Below are 19,216 nucleotides of genomic sequence, written 5' to 3'. Positions count from 1 at the left end.
GGTGTGATAAAAAGTCGGCAAAAGGTAGGAAGCCCAAGAGTAAGAAGTCAAGGTTTCCAATTCCCCGGAGATCTAAAAATGGTTCATGGGAGGGAGTATCGCTACCTGGCTTGCCCATGACTGGCTTGTCTTTAATCCGGGAGTTCAAGTCCAAGTCGCTGTCAGTATAATGACCGATCTGACCAGAAGAGGCAATTGTTAGATCAGGTAATGAGGACTGAACACTGCTAGCCTTGTGATTGTGCGTGTGTTATTCTATATGGGGCATCATTCGTAGCCCCTTTCCAAAGATTGGGCCCACTCGTTCCAATTTCACCCTGTGTTTCTCCCAAAAGAAAGTCTGAGATAGACCATGTCCGTATTTCCAAAACGGAGACTGACCAGAAGGAAGGAGATGGGAGCGAACAACAGCGCACATCGCACATCGCTACCGTTCAGGTTTGGGGTATGGCTGACCTTGGCCTTGGCCGTAATTCGGCTGCTTCGCGCCTCTGACCTCCTCTGCATCATTTTGGGTTGAAAGAAATCTTGAAGTAATTAAATGATTGAGTCAAGTGCGAAAACCCCATGTTTCCTGTCGGCTCCCCTTTGCGGCAACTAATAACAAGAGAAAACAAGAGAAGGTGGAGAACAGGAGAGGAGAGGGTATACAAGAAATTGCCCCCAAAACAGCTTAATAACATCTGTTGATGTCGTCGTTTGACAGCTTGTGACTTGCAATCACTTTGTACGAATTGTACCGCATCTTTGCGCAGATTGTCAGTCTGGGCAAGACCTCGGGCAAACAAATCAGAACGCACCTCCACCGCGTACTGATCGCCAAACCGATCATTGAGGAGATTCTCGAGTTTCGAGGGGACGACGTGTCGTCCGCGGATGAACGTGACGGCGTTCCCAGAAGCTGTAGCCGTTTCTTTTCGGTCCTCGGTGCGTCGTGGATTTCCCGAGGCTTGGTGGGCTCCGGTCGATGACCACATTATGGTGTTGTCCTAGAGTTCTGTTGATAATGGATCCAGGAAGGGGAGCAAGGCTTGATTGGTTGTGGTTCTGGAGGAAGCAAATGTGGATTGTTCTGGTTCTGCGGGCAGAGGGGCGGCCACTGTAATGAACCACGTAGCTGGTCCATATACTGTGGTAGCACACCAACTCACCAGCCACCAGTCAAGTTCCCGCGGAGACGGCGCTTCCATACGGACCCTACATTGGTAGAGCGTAATGTCACCCCCGCAGGGCACACCTCGCTTAGCATCGTGGCGAAGTCCTCCTGCTTGCCCTCAGCCTTGGCCGGCATACCAAGAAAGTCATGGCCAAGCACCTAGTTAACCTTGCCACAGCAAAGCCTTGCCAATAATGCAGTCTGTGACCCTGTCCGACACAAATGACGCAAACTGTTGCTCGTCGAATGACAGGCTCCATGCTCGGTAAAGTCGGCAACAAGGCACCCTTCCGCTCATTGCCCGGATAATAGGTGAGCAGGCTGGGGAGTTGATGGCACTGCCTCTGTATGCAAGTCAAGGAGGTGGCGGCCGGAAGCAGGCTGTGCTTGCTTGATTGGTAACCCGGATGCCGTTGGTTCAGCAAACATTGCTTTTTCCACACTAGTAGACACACTAGTATTCCGTAGAGCAAGTCAACCTTCTCGACAGCACCGAAACAGAGACATGCGGCTCTTCCAGGCCTTGTCAAGAGAGCCCCTGTCTTGGGCTCTTAAGACTGAGTCCACTATTCCAGTGTACATGCTTGTTCCCCACTTCCAACAGCCCCCCTCTCTGGCCAGCAGGTACTCCTCCGTCCCAAAGTACCCATGGAATCGATGGAAAATCGTCAGCACCGAGACCCGGCGAGTGCGACGGATGCCATGGTAAATGGCGTGCCTGAAGTGAGTAATTGGTAGTCCAATGACTCCAATCCAACTCAGCTCGCCACTGGGCAGAGCAGCTAATAAGGCGTTTATATTGATCCCCCTTGACAGTTCCTCGATGGACATCTACAGGGACGCACCAGGCAGTTCCCCGAAATCTACCCCGGCAATATTCAACCACTCCGAGCAACCAATAGGCCGACCGGTAGAGGAGGATCCGATGTTTCGAGCCGCGTGTATGACCACGGCGCAATGTCCAGGTCGAGGTTCAAGAGGGGCCGTGAATCAACTCTAACCATGAATCAGAAAGATGCCCTGCGCGGGCTGGAGTCCCCGGAGCAGACATCACCTCGGCCGTATGCCGAGGACTTGAACCAGGAAGATTTGGAAGACGAGCGTCGCATGAAGGACATCTTGGAAGATGGCAAGGACCGTCATGTGTGTGACAGGACGAAATACTTCCTTCCTCTTGGGAAGCTCGACTCGATCTGCCAGACCGCCAAGGTAGAGAAAGAACTCATACGGGAGGGATTTTCCCAGCACGACGCAGAAAAATATGCCCAAGAGGTCTGCGGTAACCCTGAACATGAAAGGAACGAGGTCGACTCCAGGCGGAAGATATTTGCCATTCTGGCCTTGATAGACAAGGTGAAGTCGATCAAGTGTTTCATAAAAGAGGGCATTCGCGATCGGGATCTGCCCTTTATCGATACAGAGGACCAGAGCAATACGCCCAAGCTCGAACGCCGAGACCCGGACAACAGGGAGCGGACGGTGGAAGTGTCGTGTTTTAAGGAGTGGAGGGTTGGCTCCATCCGCGCATTCTACGCCACGCAGTGGGAGATTCTCGGGCCGTTTATCGGCAAGGACGAAAATGACACGGTTGTCCTTTACGAGCTCAGAAACGAGGCCATAATGCCGTGGACCGAGTACGAACCGATGCACCAGGACAGCGGCTATTCCCACGTCAGTCGGGTGAAAATCCATGCAGACCATCACGGTTTTGTGAGTCTTCCTGGTGGGACATGCATTCTGTGGTAATTAATTAATTAATTACAGCGCACTGACTTGTGGGCGGATGTAGCAATGCGACTCGTTCGCGCTCAAGACATTGCATTCCGCAGATTGGGACGACTTCAGTCGGGAGTTCTACGCCTTCAGGAAGGTGAGGCCCGAGGAAAACCTTCTGGAGCTATTCGCCGCCTTCCGGCGAGGGAGCGAGTTCTCCTTTCTCTTCCCTTATGCGAAGGGCGGGAATCTCAAGCAACTATGGGCAGCGGAGCCGGTGGCACAGAGTCCGCCCGAGAGCCCAGGGACGCGGAGCCTGGTGCTGTGGATCGCGCAGCAGTGCCTAGGCCTCGCGGCAGGTCTCAGCAGCATCCACGATGCTCGAAGAATGGCCCTGACCGAGCGGCAGCAGAGGACCAACACGCAGTCGTCATTGTCGGCCGAGGAGCTGGACGACTTCGGAATCCACGGCGACATCAAGCCCGAGAATATCCTGCACTTCACAAAGTCGGAGGACGGCCGCCAGCGCGGGATTCTCAAGATATCCGACTTTGGCCTGACCAACTTCCACACGCGCGGCTCCAGATCGGGAGAGGGACAGGCGGGCCCGCTGTCTCCAACATACAAGGCTCCCGAGCACGACACAACCGTCTGGTTCAAGTCTAGGAAGATCGACATATGGGCGCTTGGCTGCGTCTTTTCCGAGTTTCTCACGTGGGCCATCTGGGGTCCTGCTGCCCTCGTCGAGTACCAAAGCAACCGGCTCGAGGAGTGCGATGAGGGTCGATCCACAGCCAAAGGAAGCTGGAAGGAGGACAGGTTCTTCAAGAAGATCTACAGTGAAGACGGCAAAACAGACGTGGAGCTGAAGGCTTCGGTGGTCGAGGTATGATCGAATAATCGGTGGCTCAAAAGGGGACGGGTTTGCTAACACACTAGTAATTCACAGTGGATTGACAGGCTGATTCACGATTCCCGCTCCAAACCACACGAGCAGAACTTCCTGACTGGCTTCCTGACATTCATCAAGGATAAAATGTTGCATGTCGAACGGGAGGAGCGCGCTAGCGTTGGTGACTTGCACCGTTTTCTGTTTGAAGAATACCAAAAGTGCCAGGACGACGAATCCTACTCCTCTTGCCCTTCTCTGCCTACCTTCGCCCCACGACAAGAGATGGAGGTTGACCAGCCTCAGATACAGATCACCGACGAATTTGGGAATACAGAACTTTCTGAAATCGCTGCAAGTCCCGCAGGATTGACTCGGAGCTTTGGAGGGTTGAAACGGAAACGATAATCATTAATCATTGTGCAATTCAGGGCGGGATACTTTACTGTCTGTAAATGGTGATAGCTATGGTAAACATTTACCAGTAATAAATAACCGTTCCAAGTGTAATACATGATTAGTATAACTGTGGGTGATTGAATGGCGATATTTGGCTTGGACCCGAACATTCAAGGCCGCCCACGGGGTCACGTCGTCGGTATTCTTATCACCCCCTCGTGGCTCGCTTATTCATCTTCTCCTTTATTCCATTTACCTCGGTCTGGATTTGGGCATCAGCTGAACAACTTCATCATCTTACCTCGGCAGGAGTGGGAGGCAAGACTGACCTGGGTGAGAGGCCTGGTCGTCATCACCGTCCAGTGGTTTGCCACAACCTGTCATGGCGATTAATTAGCATAGCAACGAATACTTGCTTCCGAAGCAACTGAGACGTACACTGTCGATTATGAAGTTGCCATTGCCCAAGATAGCCAGGAGAGCCTCCCATAGATCCTCACCAGAGCCGTAATGGATAGGCAAGGTCTGCTTCGAGTAGCGCTGGCCGATATTCCGGCAGATGAGGCCGGTCTCGCGCTAGTGCACGTCTTATTTAGTTGCCATCTTAACTGTATGTCGAGATGGGTGGGCAGGCTTACCTCGGTAAGGAGTCTGGAAACGTTTGCAGTCCAGTAGGACTTTCTCCACTTGTTATTATCCTCACTGAACTGTGCTTGGAAGTCAGATCTGTCTGGTCTTGGAATGCATGGAACAGTCCGTTAATTATTGACGAGACTTGCTCACCCCTTCGATTCTGAATCCTCCGCGGCCGAGAACGGAGGCGAGCTCGTACTCCAGAAAGGACTGGTTGCCGTACGGTATCGCGAGCCTTTGTGATTTCCAAGCCATGATGCTAGGACAGTGACTTCCAAGAACATTTGAGCTCGAATATGCTAGGGCCTGTCTAATAATATATAAATTGGTCTCCACGGGCTTCCTGAGATTTCGGCCCAAGATAACCCCCATGCAAACCCATTACATGAGCCTCAAATCGACAACTCGGGAGCCTGATCTACTAGGTCTACTGTAATTCGTCGCCTCGTGGGGAGATCATGCCTTTGACTTGACATCTTCTATGTCAACCTCGTCGGGCTCTGCGTGGCGGTGTCGTGGGTGGTGTCCAGCTCTGCCTGCTTGTGGAAGGAGCCGCAGTCGCTGCAGGCATATTGTCCACGTCTCATTGGCACGGTCCCTTCAACACGCGACTAAAAGTTCGGGCGCCGAAGGTTCACAAGGTTGCGCGACAGATGGGGTTGTGGCCAATGGGAGACCATTGCCGCCCAACTTTCATCTGTGGGGCAAACTTGTGTGCTCTCCTGGGGCTTAGGTATGCCGGACGAGGGACGTAGGGGAGAGGCTCTGGTATGATATATCAACCCTCTCGTCACTGAGCATCACTTACCTTGGGGGACCCGGGACCTGGGACCGAATTCCAGCTAGCTGCATTTAATACCAGAACCCGTTCCCCTTGCCGGGCTCCATTGCACGTTCGCCAGAATAAATCAAGATGCAGTGGCTTTGTAAGAACCCAGCCATCTGCGAGGAGAACATGGCTCTCCTGAGGTTTCGTCCGCAGAGAAGCGACGTGTTCTCCATCTCAAGACAAGGGGGTGTAAGTTGGCTCAAAACTTACTGTGTCTGCCTATAATAGGACGTGATTGCTAAACTCCAGTGCAGTCCACTCCTCAGATTGACAAATGGTCTCTGATCACGGACTACGAATGGCAAGCATGGCTAGACCAGGTAGAGCTCGTCCCAGCCTGAGACCTTCGATGAAGATGGGCTAATCATTTGCTCCAGGGGCATATGCAATCCAAGGAGAGGGCCAGCAACTGCATCAACCTGATGTGAGATTCCAAGAACTCCCCATCGGCCCTTAGCACTAGACTCATTTACGTGATGTAGAATGGGTAGACGAGCGGTAAGCCGCTTTCCGGACGGGATGATCTTGTCGCACCTCCCCTTTTCCCAGCCCATCTTCCAACAGATCATGGAACAATTCTTTGTACACGGCTCGATTGCTCGAGTCATCAACCGGAATACAAGCGTCGTGTTCTCCAGAATGTTCTTCGACTGGCCGTCGCCATCTCGGCAGTCCATAGGTGAGTGGGAGTACTCTGCGAACTCGCCGTCGTGTTGAGAGCAGAACACTAATCAACAGAGCTTGACTCCAGTGTACAACTGCAGAACCGCTGCATCCTGGCCCCAGGACATGGCAATGTCCGCAACTTTCTCCCCAGAAACACTTGCCACTTATGCCGTCTTGTATGGCTGCGACGAGGCGACCACGCAGCGTATCCAGCAGCAGCTATCAGATTCCGACGAGCCCGTATTCCATCCCATGGTCTTGCCCACCATCTTTGCAGAGATGGAAAGAGACCGACAGGTCACCCTCGTTCGCGACAGACTGGGCGAACTGGTACAGCGGGTCGTCGATGTCGGGGCAAACCCTGAACTCCCCTTAATGAAGGGGTCGGTCCTGCCGTCCCCGGAATCGACTATCAAGAAGACGTCGATTATGCTCTGGGTTGAGATTAGCCACCTAAGGGACGGGTTGGAGAACTGGAAGAGGCAGATGTACAAGATGATTGAGCATGTCGATGAGCTCGAGCAGAGATATTTCCGGGAACGTCTCGATACCGACGCTCAGAATGGCCGAACCCCTAGTAGCGAGCGCAGTGATAGATTGCAGTGGCTTCGGGACTCCGGCTATAGGATTAGGGGACGGTTGCAAGACCTCGTGGACGAATACGACGAGCACGGAAGAGCATGCACCACAATCATGGACGGGATGAACCTGGCGACGCAGATGGTAACTAAGCTTTAACTACTCTCTGACACCTGTCCCCTGAATCCGCTCATAAAGTTAATGACAGGGTGGTACAACCATTGTAGGAATGGAATCAGATCGGCCGGGAAGACGCCGTCACGAACCACCACATCTCGAGCACCAACCTCAGAGTGGCTCGCCAGACGAAAAAAGACGGTAGCCTGATGAAGTCAATCGCTCTGCTGGGCATGGTCTTTCTTCCTGCCACATTTGTCTCGGTATTTAATAACTCTCTCATTTGGACGTTTCAACTAGATAAATATAGCTTAGCTTAGCACGACTTGAAACTGACATCTCTGCAGACGCTGTTCTCAACTGGCTTCTTTGACTGGAAGGGTGGAGGGGATGGCCCTGTAATTATATCGCCTTATATATGGGTGTTGGGGGTCGTTTCTGTTGTGCTCACGATGCTAACGATGGGGACCTTCTTTGCTTGCACAATGAACCAAAAGGGGGGCGACGACGACTCGGACGGGAAGATTGTTTCTATGGTTTAGGAAGTCGAGTTGTATTCCATGTTTTATAATAATATCAGATGAAGAGAGACATGCACTCCCTCAAGCCAAACAGCCAACTTGGTTGGGTTAGCCGAGCAGTACGTTGCCGATCTAGAGCAGCCACAGATATGCGACAAGAAGAAGGACATTAGACCCAGCATTCGTGGGGACTGTCTATGCTCGTTAGTAGCTAACACGTTAGAGAACCAACTTCAACAGCCAGATTCACAAGTCAAGACTGTAGTCACAAGCAAGGACAAGATTCACTGGCCATAACTGGATTCAGGGGCTACGATTAGATTCACAAGCTCAGTAACCAAGTGGGTTGTAGAGGTGGTCTCAACACGCAGGTAGACGAGGGACCTATATATACCTCGGCCTCTTGCACCTCCAGGTCCATTTTCCCACGCCTTAGCCTAGTCCAAGTCCTCGTTCAACTCAGGTTCTTCTTTCCTCATTTGTTGCAACCATATATTCTCCCAGTCTCATTCACGACATACTTAGGTTTAACTTACCATGTCGTCACAGGAGGAACTCCCAATGAGGGCCTCCGAGCTTGGATACGACATAACCAAACTCGGGTTGGCCGTCATCCCCCGGGCCATTCGAGATATGAAGATTCGGAGAGTTTTTGTCGACTTCTTGCATATGCGCACGAGGCCAAGAATACCACAACTATCAAGGTCGACTTCGAGTCGGACTACAACGAGTACCAGTCAGTGCGCATCTGGATGGAGTTCCAAAGCCAGATCCTCCCCAGCGAAGAACGGTACCGCCCGGCCAGTCTGATTGTGGCACCCTGCGACTTCAGGGGAGTGTCAACGAGCGCGATTCGCGTGTGCCCGCTTAAATGCAAGCCAGACATCGTGGTTGTCGACCTGCTTCAGACACTAGTGAAGCACGATATGCAATACTTCGACTTCATCGGCCTGGATGGCTGTCGCGACTTTGTGTAAGTGCTCCGTGATTAGGTTGCCGATCCAGCAGGGGGCGCAGTGCAAAACCTCCCGTTTTAGCTGACACGCTGATTCCCTTTCTTCCTGACACAACTCTAGAACCCAAGCAGTTTATCAGTTCCGCGAGGCCGGGTACGTGGAGACTTCTATCGACAAATCCCCCTGGATCGAAGAGGGATTCCCGGTCAGCGACGCATTCGCCGCCATGGGGCTGCGCTTCCAGGGCGAGCCCCGCGGACTGCCGTTCGCATGTCCCATCGACGCGGGCCGTTTCGGTAAGTACACGCGCGTGGTGACTTCCGCGATGCCCTACGTCGGCACGTGGAGGGCCCGCGAACTCGAGGAGGAGCAGCTTGGGTGGGAATGACGAGAGACACTACCTAATTATTCAAGTTCCAGGGCAAGCTCCGGGGCAAGTTTTGGAAGCCTCGGGAAGTTTGCGGCAAGTCGCAGAGGACAGGAAGTTGGTAATTGGTAATAGGTCACGACGAGCGAACGCCCCTTTTGATACTCTTCATTATTTCTACTCCTTAATATGTCACCAGATAATTTGCTATGCGTTGCCCGTTCCACTTCTTGATAATATTTGCTGCTGCTGTCTTTTCATTCGGAATCTATGCAACAATCCATCCACACGGTCGACTCCTAATCTATTACTGCAGTAGACGGCTGAAAGAGTAAAGGGGGCGGGACAATGGGCGCTAATAATATTGCTGCCACACCTCCCAGATTTATGACGCGATGGGTGACGTATCTGCGCGACACCACGCCTTGTTGCGAGTTACTCGCCACTCTCTTGCCTGAACAGCCATATAGGCGTGTATATATCATTATCGTTTCCATCCATGCTCTGCCCACCTCTCTGTAACGTCTTCAACCCGAATTATATGTAACAAGAAAGCACTTCAGTCGCCATGTCTCGAGTCCTGCTTCTATGCTTTATCCACGGCTTCAAGGTTTGTTGGTCCTAATTACACTCTAAACCCTTCGCTGGTGGTAACTGCTACTGACACGTGTTTCTCAGGGCAACGACGATACATTTCACGCTTTTCCTGATGTAGGTCTTGGTGCTCGAGTGTGTGGGTTCGGGTAACAGTTTGCTGAGAAGTAATTAATTGCCTAGGATCTGAAAAGACTAGTATCAAAGCAACTACCTGACCACCGGGTCGAGTCGGTCGTCTACCCCAAGTATGAGACAAAGGGCGAGCTGTTGCAGGCCACCGAGGCATTCTTGGCATGGTATGTTCACTGCTCTTACCTCGACGGAAGTGTGGTGAAAACTGACGCTCCGTTGCAACAACCACAGGCTCCAAGATAGGGTGATAGACGTCAGGAAGGAGCATGTGGAGATGCCATGGCCGCCGAAGGACAGAAGTGTAGGAGTCGTCCTTGTGGCTCACTCAATGGGGTTCGTCGCCTAACTTGTTCCCAATTCTCGAAACTGATCTAACCGTGATGTGACCCCAGTGGCTTTGTCGCGGCAGATGCCTTGTTCCTTGCTGTGAACAACAGAGCATCAAACCAAGGCGACAAAGGCCCCATCTTCCCGCTGATCCAAGGGATCCTAACATTTGACACTCCATACAACGGGCTGGCACGCTCCATGTTCGTCTACGGCGCCTTCTCCAACTACTCAAAGGTCAGCAACGTCTTCAACGTCATGACGGCCCTCTCCGCAGTCGCTCCTGCCAGCATCAGCCGCCTCACGACCCGGCGCGCGGCAGCAGGGGGCGTGGCGGCGTCGTCGGGCTCGTCGTCGAACCCGGCCTGGACGGCCTGGCAGCTCGTCGCCGTCCGGACCGGCACGGTGGGCGCCATCGCGGCCGGCGGCGTCGCGGCGTACACGCACCGCGAGGCCATCCTCAGGGGCATGCGCAGCGTCAAGAACCTCAACAGGGACTCGGTGGCCGAGGGATACCGCCAGGGTATGGGGGCGCTGGGACAGGGGCTGGCGTACATAAACCGGGGGAACGTGGGGCGGTCCTTTGCCTGGCTGGCGGACCACTTCACCTTTGTCGGCGCGTTGATGAGGCAGGCCGAGCTCAACAGACGCCTCGAGCGCCTGGGTGTCTTGAAGGGGGTCGGGATCCACGACTTCTACTGCTCCCTCGGTGAGAACGGCTACTGGAGCGGCGGATACTTCGTCCCAGAGAGGACGTTCTGTGCGGTCCCTGCTGACGACCACGCTGCAAACCCCCTCTTCTCGCGATGTGTCATTAAAGGGGCTGGTGACGAGGTCGAGGCTCACCTGAGCATATTCCAGCCCGAGAAGAATGGCCGCTACCAGGAGATGACGGAAGAGGCCGGGAAGCTGGTGATAGCTTGGTTTCTCAGCGACGCCGATGTCGTCGACGATCCAAAGTTCCGAGAGCCGCCGCCCGATGAGATTGCCGAGAACTCGGCGATCAGCGAAGTGCTTGAGAAAGGGGGAGCAGAAATTCCACCGAGTGCTGTTCCCGAGGACGACGATACTGCGGCTTCGAAGAAAGAATTACCAGATGAGTCGCCAATCGACATCGCTGCTGCCGCTTCACTAGTCCCATTACCCGACGACAAGCAGGGAGAATTGCTGGGAGATACTAGCATCGGCTTGGCGGACAGCGACGAGAAGAAGACATACATGAACCACCTCTTCCAGGTTGCACAACAGGCTGGGACGGGGATCAAGGGCTTTTGGCCACCAAATATGCCCAACATGCCCAACATGCCGAATATGCCGAATATGCCAAATATGCCCCCAATGCCCTCTATGCCAGCATCAATGTCATCAATCGGACAAGTTTCAATGCCGTCTGTCAACATCTTCTCCAAGAAACAGCCGCCTGCAGCAGAGCCTGCGACCGGAGAGATAGAGACGGAGAAGGAGACAGTAACGGGGACTCAACCTACTTAAGCAACAAGGGGGTTTGGTTTGGGTTTTCCAAGAAGGATTTATGACTATTATTGTGGGTCAATTGTGGTTCAAGCGACAATAGGATTTATAGAAAACAATGTTAATTTAGCTGTCCAATTAATCGATCATTACTGAGCAACCCTCTTGTCTAACTACATAGCAGCTCTAGATCGATCGACGGTATTTTCTTGACAGGCTACGAAGATAGTCGTCGTCATCCGGCAGATCCTCAAGGGGCCAATACCAGGTTGTTGCTCCTCGAGTCGACACGCACCAAGCTTGACGGGCTTTCCTGCTAAAGGTACCAGATATGGAGGGACAGATAACCACAACTACTGGTTTCCTTTTCATTCGCCTAAAACTCCGTTGCGAAGAACCCTTCGGGCACCTTGAAGCTCGGGTCGAACTCAGTCATGAGCTGAACAGTCCGCTGCACCACATCTGGCTCATAAGCTAGTTTGATCATGTCCCCTGCGTTCTCTACGGGCATCAAAATCATCAGCCCCACCCGACAAAGACAGACAGTTTCTCGCCCGAGTTGAGGGAAGGAGGGAGGGACTGCGTACGAGAAGGAACAACAGCGACACATACTGGGTACAGCGGTTCCCTCCAAATAGTCGGCGACACCCCCGTCCACCGCCTCGTCAAACCCGAAGTTGCTCAGCATCTGGATCGAGGAGGCGCGATTCCGTCGGACCTTCTCGTAGATGGCAAGGCGTTCCTCGATCTGCGAGCGGTCCGCCAAACTGCAGAAGACGAGGCCGATTGCCAGGCCATCTTCCATACCCTGTGCGCCACCCTGGCCGTGATCTGGGGCCGTGATATCCTCGTCAGCGGGACAAGGCCCTGTTATATACCTATGCTATGTTTTGGTTAACAGAGTGGATACTCACGAGGCAACATGGGATGAGCTGCGTCACCAGCGAGGGCCATCTTGCCCCTATGCCAAGTCGGGACGGGAGGGCGATATAAGAGCGGCCAGCGCTTGATGTCTTTAGCTTTCCTGTTTCGTTTACCGAATACAGAATCAGTGTCCATTAGGAAAGAACGAGGTAAAAAGGGACCGATTGTGTCATTTATCCACCGCAATGCGTACTTCATGACGGCGATGAGTCCAGGATGGAAGCCTTCAAACGCTTTGAGGAGTTTGGACTTGTCGACAGAGGCATGCCAGTCTAGGGATAAATCAGAAGCTGTCCATACATACACGGGGGACTCGTTCAAGCGACTCACCTTCTCTTTTGGAAATGAAATCCTTGTCAACACAGATGCCGATAAAGTTGATGACTTCATAGCTGCTCCTTGTCATCAGTCGTGTTGATCAAGCAAAGCCGGGGATCAAGATCCAAACAACGGCAAACCGTACTCTCGACACGGGTAAGAAACAATTCTCCGCTGGCCCTCGGGATGAGCAAATATCCTAGCGCCCAGAGCCTGCGGACCGTGGACAAAGAAGCGGGTTTCCGGGTCGGCATCCAATTCGGCCGTCGGGATGAGGAAGCGATAGGAGCAGTTGGCGTGGTTGGCCGGCTGCGGGGGATTCGGCTTGCCCAGTACGGCCTCGACGGCGACAGAATGCACCCCGTCGGCAGCGATGACGAGGTCGGCGGCGATGACAGTGCCGCTGCTGAGGGTTATGGAGGGAGTGTCGGAATCCTGTGTCATCCGTCGACATGTCAGGGCCCGTGCAGAAGAAGTGCTGATTGGGCTGGTACAGGTGGGCTACTTACATAACCGGTCGCTTCGGACTTGAGATGTATCTTGACAGGCACCCCGGGCCCGTCCGGATCAGTTGCCAGGCGCTTGAGACTCTCATGCAGGTCAACTCGGTGTGCGTAGTATAGCGGGGCGCCAAACAAGGCGGTGTTACGGGAGTGATCATGGAAGGACTGTTCGTCAAAAGTCGAGTGCGACACAAAATACATGCCCTTGGACGACACGAACCGGGCACGGATGGGGTCCAGGCCCCACGGCAGCAGAAAACGACCGACGTTTGGTGGTACGTTGATTGCCGCACCGACCTCATTATTGAGGGCAGATCTCTCAAATATGGTCACCCTGTGTCCGGTGCGACGGAGCGAGATGCCTGCTGTCAGACCGGTGACACCGGCACCCACGATAACGACATCCATATTTAGGTAGTCGTGATCTGCCAACGCAGGGACGGGGGGGGAGGGACAAGGTAAGTAAGGCTTTGGGTAACGACGGAGAAACGAGGCGGTTAATGTGAACCTGAAGGCAACCACGTCCCACAGATGAACCCGAAGACACCACTGCAGTTATTCTTGGAAGACCCGCGGGTTTCTCCCCTTTGCTTACTCCTCGCTGTCGTGTAACCCCCCCTTATCAGAAGCAATATATGTGGGTACCTCTGCATTAATGCCACCGTCGTCGTTTTCAACATTTATTGATAACTGTAACTATCGCTATTGCTTTTGCTATTTCTGCCACAGCCTCTAATTAAACACAGCTTACTGGCCCGAGGCCGTGTCCATGGAATTCATCCTCAGTTGACCATGTCCTCTCTTACGTCGAATCTTCTCATGGAAGATGTCGTCGCTCGACGACAGCGCAGATCGGTCATTCTCCCGCTCAGCATCCAACCCGTCCAAGGTTCTCAAATCGGCAACCTGCAAATCTTCCATGTCCGTGTCTGGGTTTTCTAGGCTTTCAATAGCTCGCCACGGAGTAGATTGAGTAGCAAACGGCTGGTTCTCCTGTGTGTAGAGAGTTCCCACAGGGAGCTGCGTTTGATCTACGGTGCGAGCAGGTTGTCGTCCTGTCGTTGAAGGCTCCACAACTCTCCGCTGCTCCAGGAGCGAGTGCTCTTCGTCCGGCACCACATTGTCCGGCTCTTCACGGTTGATCCTGGCCTTCCAGCGCAGTGGCAATATCCAACTGTGGCCGAAGACCACGGCGCTACCTGGGGCCAGTGCCGAAGGACTAGCGAAACCTCTACCCCATAGCCTGGGAAATGATGTCGGGATCAGCACCTGAACCCGATCGTGACTTCGCCGAGCGCCACATCTGCAGGGTTCGTGGAGCTTGTCGGGAACATGCCAGTGGATGTCGTCGACCAACCGCCATGGCACGCACGTCTTCTCGCCAGACATCTTAATGATCTCCTCCAGCTCCGTCGCACAGACGGCTAGGAAGTCCTCGCCCACGGGTAAGTTGGTGTTCCAGCCACAAGAGTGACAGGACTCTTGAGCCTCTGTCGGCTGGAAGAGATGGCCAAACCCATTTCCAAACAAGGTGACGGCGTGGAGGGCTCTCGTAAAGTCCACCCAGCCTGCCCCCGTCGCATGCAACGTCGCAACCTTGGGCCACAAGGTGCCTTGGTTGGTGGCGACGCCCATAAAGTCGAACCCCTCCAGCTGCAGCCTTGGCGTGTACTTGAGACGGAAGCCCACTCCGTTCATGTCATCGTCCTGGTGGGCAATGATCTGTTCCAGCACGGTACAGATCTGCGCGACCCGGTCCCGGACGCGAAGGTAGGTCGACTTTCTCTTCGAGACATGCTCAATTCGCTCTCGAGTTCTTCTGGTCTCTTCGTCCCATATCTCGTGCGACTTCTGGTAGAGAGGGAGGTCCTGATTATGCACGTTGGACAGCGCCTTGAACGCTGCATCGCCGCCGGTATATGGCTCGTCTGCCTCGACGAAGTCGTCCGAGTCGAAGCAGAATATGAGCCTGAGCCGGGGATCGTCCTGGTAGTGCTTGATGGAGGCCCGGAGCAGGTGCAGCAAGGTGCTTGCACCATCGACGAGCCATGCTCTCCTGTCTCCCACGTCGTACAAGACGAAGTATCGGGTGGAGATGGTTAAGAGCATCCCAATGTAGTCGTCCAGATTGACATGGATTGGCCTGTCCTTCAAGCCAATTGAGCACGAGATGCCCGCGCTGATAAATTTGCCGGCCGAGATTGAGACCTTGTCGAAAGCGCACTTCTGATTCGGTTTCGGCAGCCCAGACCACCTTATGCTGTACTCCGCGTCGGGGGCTCCTGCACAGGTGACAATTAGCAGGTGCTTACTATTATCGAGACGGCTTGAGCCCCTGCGTGGTCCACTTACCAACATAGTTTTTGACATTGGTGCACCAGCCAACTACGTGTCGCATACTTTCCAGCCCGTCAAGATCGAGTCCGGCCGGAGGATCCATGAGGAGCTTCTCCAATCGCTTGTCTGTGTAAGTGACATGGCTCTTGTCCTCGTTGAAGAACAAATGCCAAAACACAATACCTCCTTCCGCCTTTGACGCCACGAGCATGGAAGAGAATCCCTTCAGGAATGTTCTGTCTCGGAAGTTGACAAGTCCGCGTGCCCTGACCAGCGAGGCCATGATGTCAAACGAGGTCTCGAGGCCAGTCCCGGGCTGTTTTCTTCGGCGTATTGGATAGCCCGAGATTACGACTGGATTTCGGAAAAGATCGCGCCAGCAGTTGCTCGTTGTCGGGAGGTTCGCGTCATCCTGGCCTAGCTCTGTGATATGGATGTCGATCCGGAACATGGTAATTTGCTCCAGAGGGTCACCCGGCCGTAAGTAGACCTCTGCTTTGGCGATGTCCCTCGGTCCTATGTCCCCGTCTGACATTTGAAGGGACGCTGAGAGCCATCCGAGCGCCTCTCCTACCTCGGCGACGAAATATGCCGTGCCGATTACCCTTACACTCAACGAGTGACCGTCCATAGAGGCGGATATCGAGTTCGACCCAAGCGACGCATCTACATGTCAAGGTCTCAATATTCAGAGGCCGAGCTCTCCTAATAACAAGAGCCAGACAGCACTCACCACTTGTCTTCCCTTTGGCCTGGTTGGACGACAACATCTGCTCGAGGCTTGATATCAATTGCGGGCCGTGCCTGGGCCACACCTGTTGAATATACTCCAGAGTGGTCATCGCCTGCACGGCATTCCCGTTGCCTGACAGCGTGATAACCCTTGAAAGCATATCCTCTGGCGGACCATCATATTGTTTTCTCTCAAAGAAGGACACAAGATCACAGTTGACGCTGAAAGTGGTGTCGTAGGTCTTCAGGAGGCCAAGTCCATCCTCTCCGGGAACGGCTCTGAGCCTCGCGAGGACTTTCGACCGGATCAAACGTCGTGCATCCCGCTCTCCGGCGATATCAAGGCCAATTTCTCTCCGAATGGAGGAAACAAACCAGTGCATCGCCCAAGACTGTCCGCCCAGTAGCTTGGCTAGAGTCTTGTTGTCCAGTGTTCCGCCGTCTCCGAATGGGAGACGGAACCTAGGAATGTCTAGTAACATGTCCCGGAAGCTGTTCCAGATGGGTCCGTTGTCGTAGACTAGCAGATCACCGTCGGTTGTGACCATGGAGTTTGCAGGTATGTGCCTAGAAAGCGTCTGTAAGTAGCGTATTGACTCAAAAGTCCATTTGTTTTCTCAATGTTAGATACTGTACTTACTTGCCGACTTCGTGCAAGATACACATTAGTCGCAGCCGAGCAGCCGGAAGCTGGGTGTCGCTGCCGACATGGACTCCGAGTTCCTCGAGCAGATGCGGGAGTGCATCCGAGAGCTGAACCAGAACATCCGACCCTAGGATTTGGAGAAGGACGCCCTGGATCTGGTCTGAGAGAATTTCAACGATATTTGATAGTTCCTCATGAGTTACCGGGGGACCAGGTCTGGCTTCTCGGGGATCAACTTCGCCCGTCCCAGATGGCGAAGGACTCTCGACCCACGGCCCCGTCGGTATATCGAGAAGTCGCTCGTGGAGTTTTGCCACTGTCAATCGGCTGTTGGGATTCGGGTTCAGCATGTCCGAGACCACCGAGTTGAGAATGTCGCCCTTGTCCAACTTTGCCCTTGCCTTATCCACCTCCGAGAGCCACATCCTCATCTGGTCAAGAGCTGACAAAGAGCCAGCATTGAAGCCCGAGCGCGCTGATGCTTTGTTCACATCCGCAATCATCCAGTAGAGGCGCATTTGATTCGTGTCCTTCCCACGTGTGTCGGGAAGGGGAAGTTTACCAAGAAGGTAAAGTAGTGTCACCCCAAGAGCCCACATGTCACCAGCTGGACCACGTAGTTTCCTCCCTATGAACTCTGGCGGGATGTAGTAAGGGGTTCCACCAGTGGTTAATTGACTGACCGAGTCCGACAAGGCAAAGCCGCAGAGAACAGCGCCTCTCTCGCGGGAGTATAGGATGTTTGATGGTTTTACGTCATTGTGCACCAGATTCCTCCCGAGCAAATACAAGAGGGCGCTGGATATGTCTCGCAAGATGCCGACTGCATCGGTGCGGCTTCCAAGGAAGCTGCCGGACTGGTTGTCACGCCATGTCCCTCTGTGCGAGAGGTCGGCGGCCTGAATGTGTTCCATGTAGAGGCTCAGATAACGACTGTCGCTGCCAAGTAGACTTATGATGTTGGTGTGCTCCAGGGCTCCCAAGGATGTAAGCTCGCGGAACCACATACCGACCTGTCGGATGACATTGCGCTCCTGCTGAATATCTAGGGAAGGACCGTTGCCAGTTCCAGTTTTGAGACGAGTCTTTTGGACCTTGACGAGAATTGGATGGGCGGTGGAGTAGAGCGAGCTAGTCGCCTTGTAGACACTCGAGAGAGCATTGGACTGTTGGATACCGTGGTTCGTGAGACTGTATGATCCGCTCTCGCCGCCGCTGGGTATGAGAGCTGTCTCCCCAAGACCGAGTTCCAGTACAGGATTGCCTTCAATCGACGGCGACTTTGAGTTCCACAATCTAGCAGGCGGGAACGGCCCAGTTTCGACCTTCTTGACATGTTCTCTCTCAATCATTCGAAGCTCAAATGTGTCTATGTTCCTCACGGACACCTTCCAAGTGGATAACTCCAGGCTCTTGGTATGCCAGGGATTGATCTGGTACTGTTGATTACGGGGAATGCCAGAGATGTGCGATGTCCTTTCCAAGACTATTGGAAACTCGGATCGGTTGAGCAGAATCAAGTTATCTCCGCCAGGGTCGTAGTATAGCTCCAGCCATAACGCGGAGGTGATGCCTGATTCATTTGTCACGAGAGGAAGCCTCATCGAGAACCGGACGTCCTTCTCTGATTGTCTCACAGCGATGACTTTGTGCTGGGGCTGATCCGACGCCGACGCCGACGCCGAAGTTTGGAGGGCGAGCCATCGGCATTCGTTGTTTTCGAGACTGGCGGGAAAGCTGTTGCTGAGCGAACGGAGGAGGATACGAATGTGTTCGTCAGGAGGTATCAAGAGATCATCTAGCGGCGGATGGACCGGCAGGCCCTTGGAGGTCGACTGTCCGTCGCCATCGATGGCAGAAACCGGAGCTGCGCCATCCCCAAACGATGACCAGGACACCACCGAAGCTGTGTCGTCCCAGAAGCCGGGCATCTGAGCACGACTGTCCTCTGACCATGATCCCACCGAGGACGCATCATCCTCGCCTTCGCTTGCTCCTACCATTCCCATAGCGGAGATCTCGCCGGCTGCGGCCTCACCAGGCTTGGTTGAAGAGATAAGATGGCAATTAACTGGGACGGTGTCCGTGATACGCGGTCGCTGATGGTGTGATGATGGCACGGCTGTCAAGGTGACAGGGGCGGGGGGGGGAATGGGATGGTTGAGATGTAATTAGAATGAGGAGGGGAAGTGTGGCTGGGTGTGTTGCAGCCCATCAGCAGCCGCAGCAGCTGCCGCCTCGTTTCCGTCGAACCAACAAGCTCGAATCAATATCATTACTGGCCATAGACATGGTCATGGTTATGAAATTGGATGCAGAACCCAGTGCTGCAACAGAGATCAGAAAACCGCATGCTGCGTCAGCGGATCGAGCACCTCGAGCCCGCAGTCCGGGTCGGGCCTGCA

At 53.8% G+C, this 19,216-nt stretch overlaps 8 protein-coding genes across 8 annotated transcripts; 4 read left to right on the top strand and 4 right to left on the bottom strand.

Moving 5' to 3' along the window:
* Nucleotides 1–395: 395 nt before the first annotated feature.
* Nucleotides 396–1,109, bottom strand: QBC33DRAFT_315451 (uncharacterized protein). Its single transcript, XM_060423534.1, has 2 exons — nt 801–1,109; nt 396–745 (listed from the first exon to the last, which is right to left on the bottom strand). Exons 1-2 carry the CDS (start codon nt 975–977, stop codon nt 674–676), a joined length of 249 nt encoding a protein of 82 aa, XP_060286443.1. The 5' UTR covers nt 978–1,109; the 3' UTR covers nt 396–673.
* A 243-nt stretch (nt 1,110–1,352) lies between these two features.
* Nucleotides 1,353–4,265, top strand: QBC33DRAFT_530475 (kinase-like domain-containing protein). Its single transcript, XM_060427234.1, has 4 exons — nt 1,353–1,879; nt 1,973–2,866; nt 2,946–3,755; nt 3,819–4,265. The coding sequence occupies exons 1-4, from the start codon at nt 1,805–1,807 to the stop codon at nt 4,164–4,166; spliced, it is 2,127 nt and encodes a 708-aa protein (XP_060286442.1). The 5' UTR covers nt 1,353–1,804; the 3' UTR covers nt 4,167–4,265.
* Nucleotides 4,266–5,430: 1,165 nt separating this feature from the next.
* QBC33DRAFT_617517 (uncharacterized protein) lies at nt 5,431–7,465 on the top strand (the record flags this gene model as incomplete). The annotated part of the gene is made up of 7 exons (XM_060432685.1): nt 5,431–5,808; nt 5,874–5,939; nt 5,997–6,043; nt 6,102–6,298; nt 6,371–7,008; nt 7,092–7,244; nt 7,329–7,465. Coding segments are annotated over exons 1-7 (1,341 nt in total), but the record flags the coding sequence as incomplete, so codon positions are not given.
* Nucleotides 7,466–8,039: 574 nt separating this feature from the next.
* On the top strand, nt 8,040–9,134 carry QBC33DRAFT_567571 (uncharacterized protein; the record flags this gene model as incomplete). The annotated part of the gene is made up of 3 exons (XM_060430493.1): nt 8,040–8,150; nt 8,207–8,475; nt 8,579–9,134. The coding sequence occupies 3 exons, from the start codon at nt 8,040–8,042 to the stop codon at nt 8,844–8,846; spliced, it is 648 nt and encodes a 215-aa protein (XP_060286440.1). The 3' UTR covers nt 8,847–9,134.
* A 125-nt stretch (nt 9,135–9,259) lies between these two features.
* On the top strand, nt 9,260–11,509 carry QBC33DRAFT_617515 (uncharacterized protein). The gene is made up of 5 exons (XM_060432684.1): nt 9,260–9,435; nt 9,504–9,536; nt 9,603–9,718; nt 9,786–9,887; nt 9,947–11,509. Exons 1-5 carry the CDS (start codon nt 9,394–9,396, stop codon nt 11,370–11,372), a joined length of 1,719 nt encoding a protein of 572 aa, XP_060286439.1. The 5' UTR covers nt 9,260–9,393; the 3' UTR covers nt 11,373–11,509.
* A 40-nt stretch (nt 11,510–11,549) lies between these two features.
* Nucleotides 11,550–13,726, bottom strand: QBC33DRAFT_314742 (FAD/NAD(P)-binding domain-containing protein). The gene is made up of 6 exons (XM_060423532.1): nt 13,103–13,726; nt 12,739–13,028; nt 12,606–12,667; nt 12,266–12,547; nt 11,964–12,182; nt 11,550–11,852 (listed from the first exon to the last, which is right to left on the bottom strand). The coding sequence occupies exons 1-6, from the start codon at nt 13,502–13,504 to the stop codon at nt 11,728–11,730; spliced, it is 1,380 nt and encodes a 459-aa protein (XP_060286438.1). The 5' UTR covers nt 13,505–13,726; the 3' UTR covers nt 11,550–11,727.
* A 117-nt stretch (nt 13,727–13,843) lies between these two features.
* Nucleotides 13,844–16,647, bottom strand: QBC33DRAFT_446387 (uncharacterized protein; the record flags this gene model as incomplete). The annotated part of the gene is made up of 3 exons (XM_060424372.1): nt 13,844–15,378; nt 15,449–16,099; nt 16,167–16,647. The coding sequence occupies 3 exons, from the start codon at nt 16,645–16,647 to the stop codon at nt 13,844–13,846; spliced, it is 2,667 nt and encodes an 888-aa protein (XP_060286437.1).
* Nucleotides 16,648–16,801: 154 nt separating this feature from the next.
* QBC33DRAFT_487297 (kinase-like domain-containing protein) lies at nt 16,802–18,742 on the bottom strand (the record flags this gene model as incomplete). The annotated part of the gene is made up of 1 exon (XM_060425425.1): nt 16,802–18,742. The coding sequence occupies one exon, from the start codon at nt 18,740–18,742 to the stop codon at nt 16,802–16,804; it is 1,941 nt and encodes a 646-aa protein (XP_060286436.1).
* Between the last annotated feature and the right edge of the window lie 474 nt (nt 18,743–19,216).

Source organism: Phialemonium atrogriseum (assembly GCF_030411735.1).
Source record: "Phialemonium atrogriseum strain 8032-3 unplaced genomic scaffold QBC33scaffold_5, whole genome shotgun sequence".
NCBI lineage: Eukaryota > Fungi > Ascomycota > Sordariomycetes > Cephalothecales > Cephalothecaceae > Phialemonium > Phialemonium atrogriseum.
Note: the sequence above shows the minus strand (reverse complement) of the source record. Positions and strands in the feature narration are given on the sequence as shown.

Coding starts and splice junctions, on each gene's coding strand:
- QBC33DRAFT_617515 (XM_060432684.1), top strand. CDS start 9,394: ATGTCTCGAGTCCTGCTTCTATGCTTTATCCACGGCTTCAAG. Junction 9,436..9,503: donor GCTTTATCCACGGCTTCAAG/GTTTGTTGGTCC, acceptor CGTGTTTCTCAG/GGCAACGACGATACATTTCA. Junction 9,719..9,785: donor ACCGAGGCATTCTTGGCATG/GTATGTTCACTG, acceptor CAACAACCACAG/GCTCCAAGATAGGGTGATAG.
- QBC33DRAFT_314742 (XM_060423532.1), bottom strand. CDS start 13,504: ATGGATGTCGTTATCGTGGGTGCCGGTGTCACCGGTCTGACAGCAGGC. Junction 12,183..12,265: donor AGCTCATCCCATGTTGCCTC/GTGAGTATCCAC, acceptor TCACGGCCCCAG/ATCACGGCCAGGGTGGCGCA. Junction 11,853..11,963: donor GGAGGGAACCGCTGTACCCA/GTATGTGTCGCT, acceptor TGATGCCCGTAG/AGAACGCAGGGGACATGATC.
- QBC33DRAFT_315451 (XM_060423534.1), bottom strand. CDS start 977: ATGTGGTCATCGACCGGAGCCCACCAAGCCTCGGGAAATCCACGACGC. Junction 746..800: donor GCGATCAGTACGCGGTGGAG/GTGCGTTCTGAT, acceptor ATCTGCGCAAAG/ATGCGGTACAATTCGTACAA.
- QBC33DRAFT_530475 (XM_060427234.1), top strand. CDS start 1,805: ATGGAATCGATGGAAAATCGTCAGCACCGAGACCCGGCGAGTGCGACG. Junction 2,867..2,945: donor ATGCAGACCATCACGGTTTT/GTGAGTCTTCCT, acceptor GGGCGGATGTAG/CAATGCGACTCGTTCGCGCT. Junction 3,756..3,818: donor TGAAGGCTTCGGTGGTCGAG/GTATGATCGAAT, acceptor AGTAATTCACAG/TGGATTGACAGGCTGATTCA.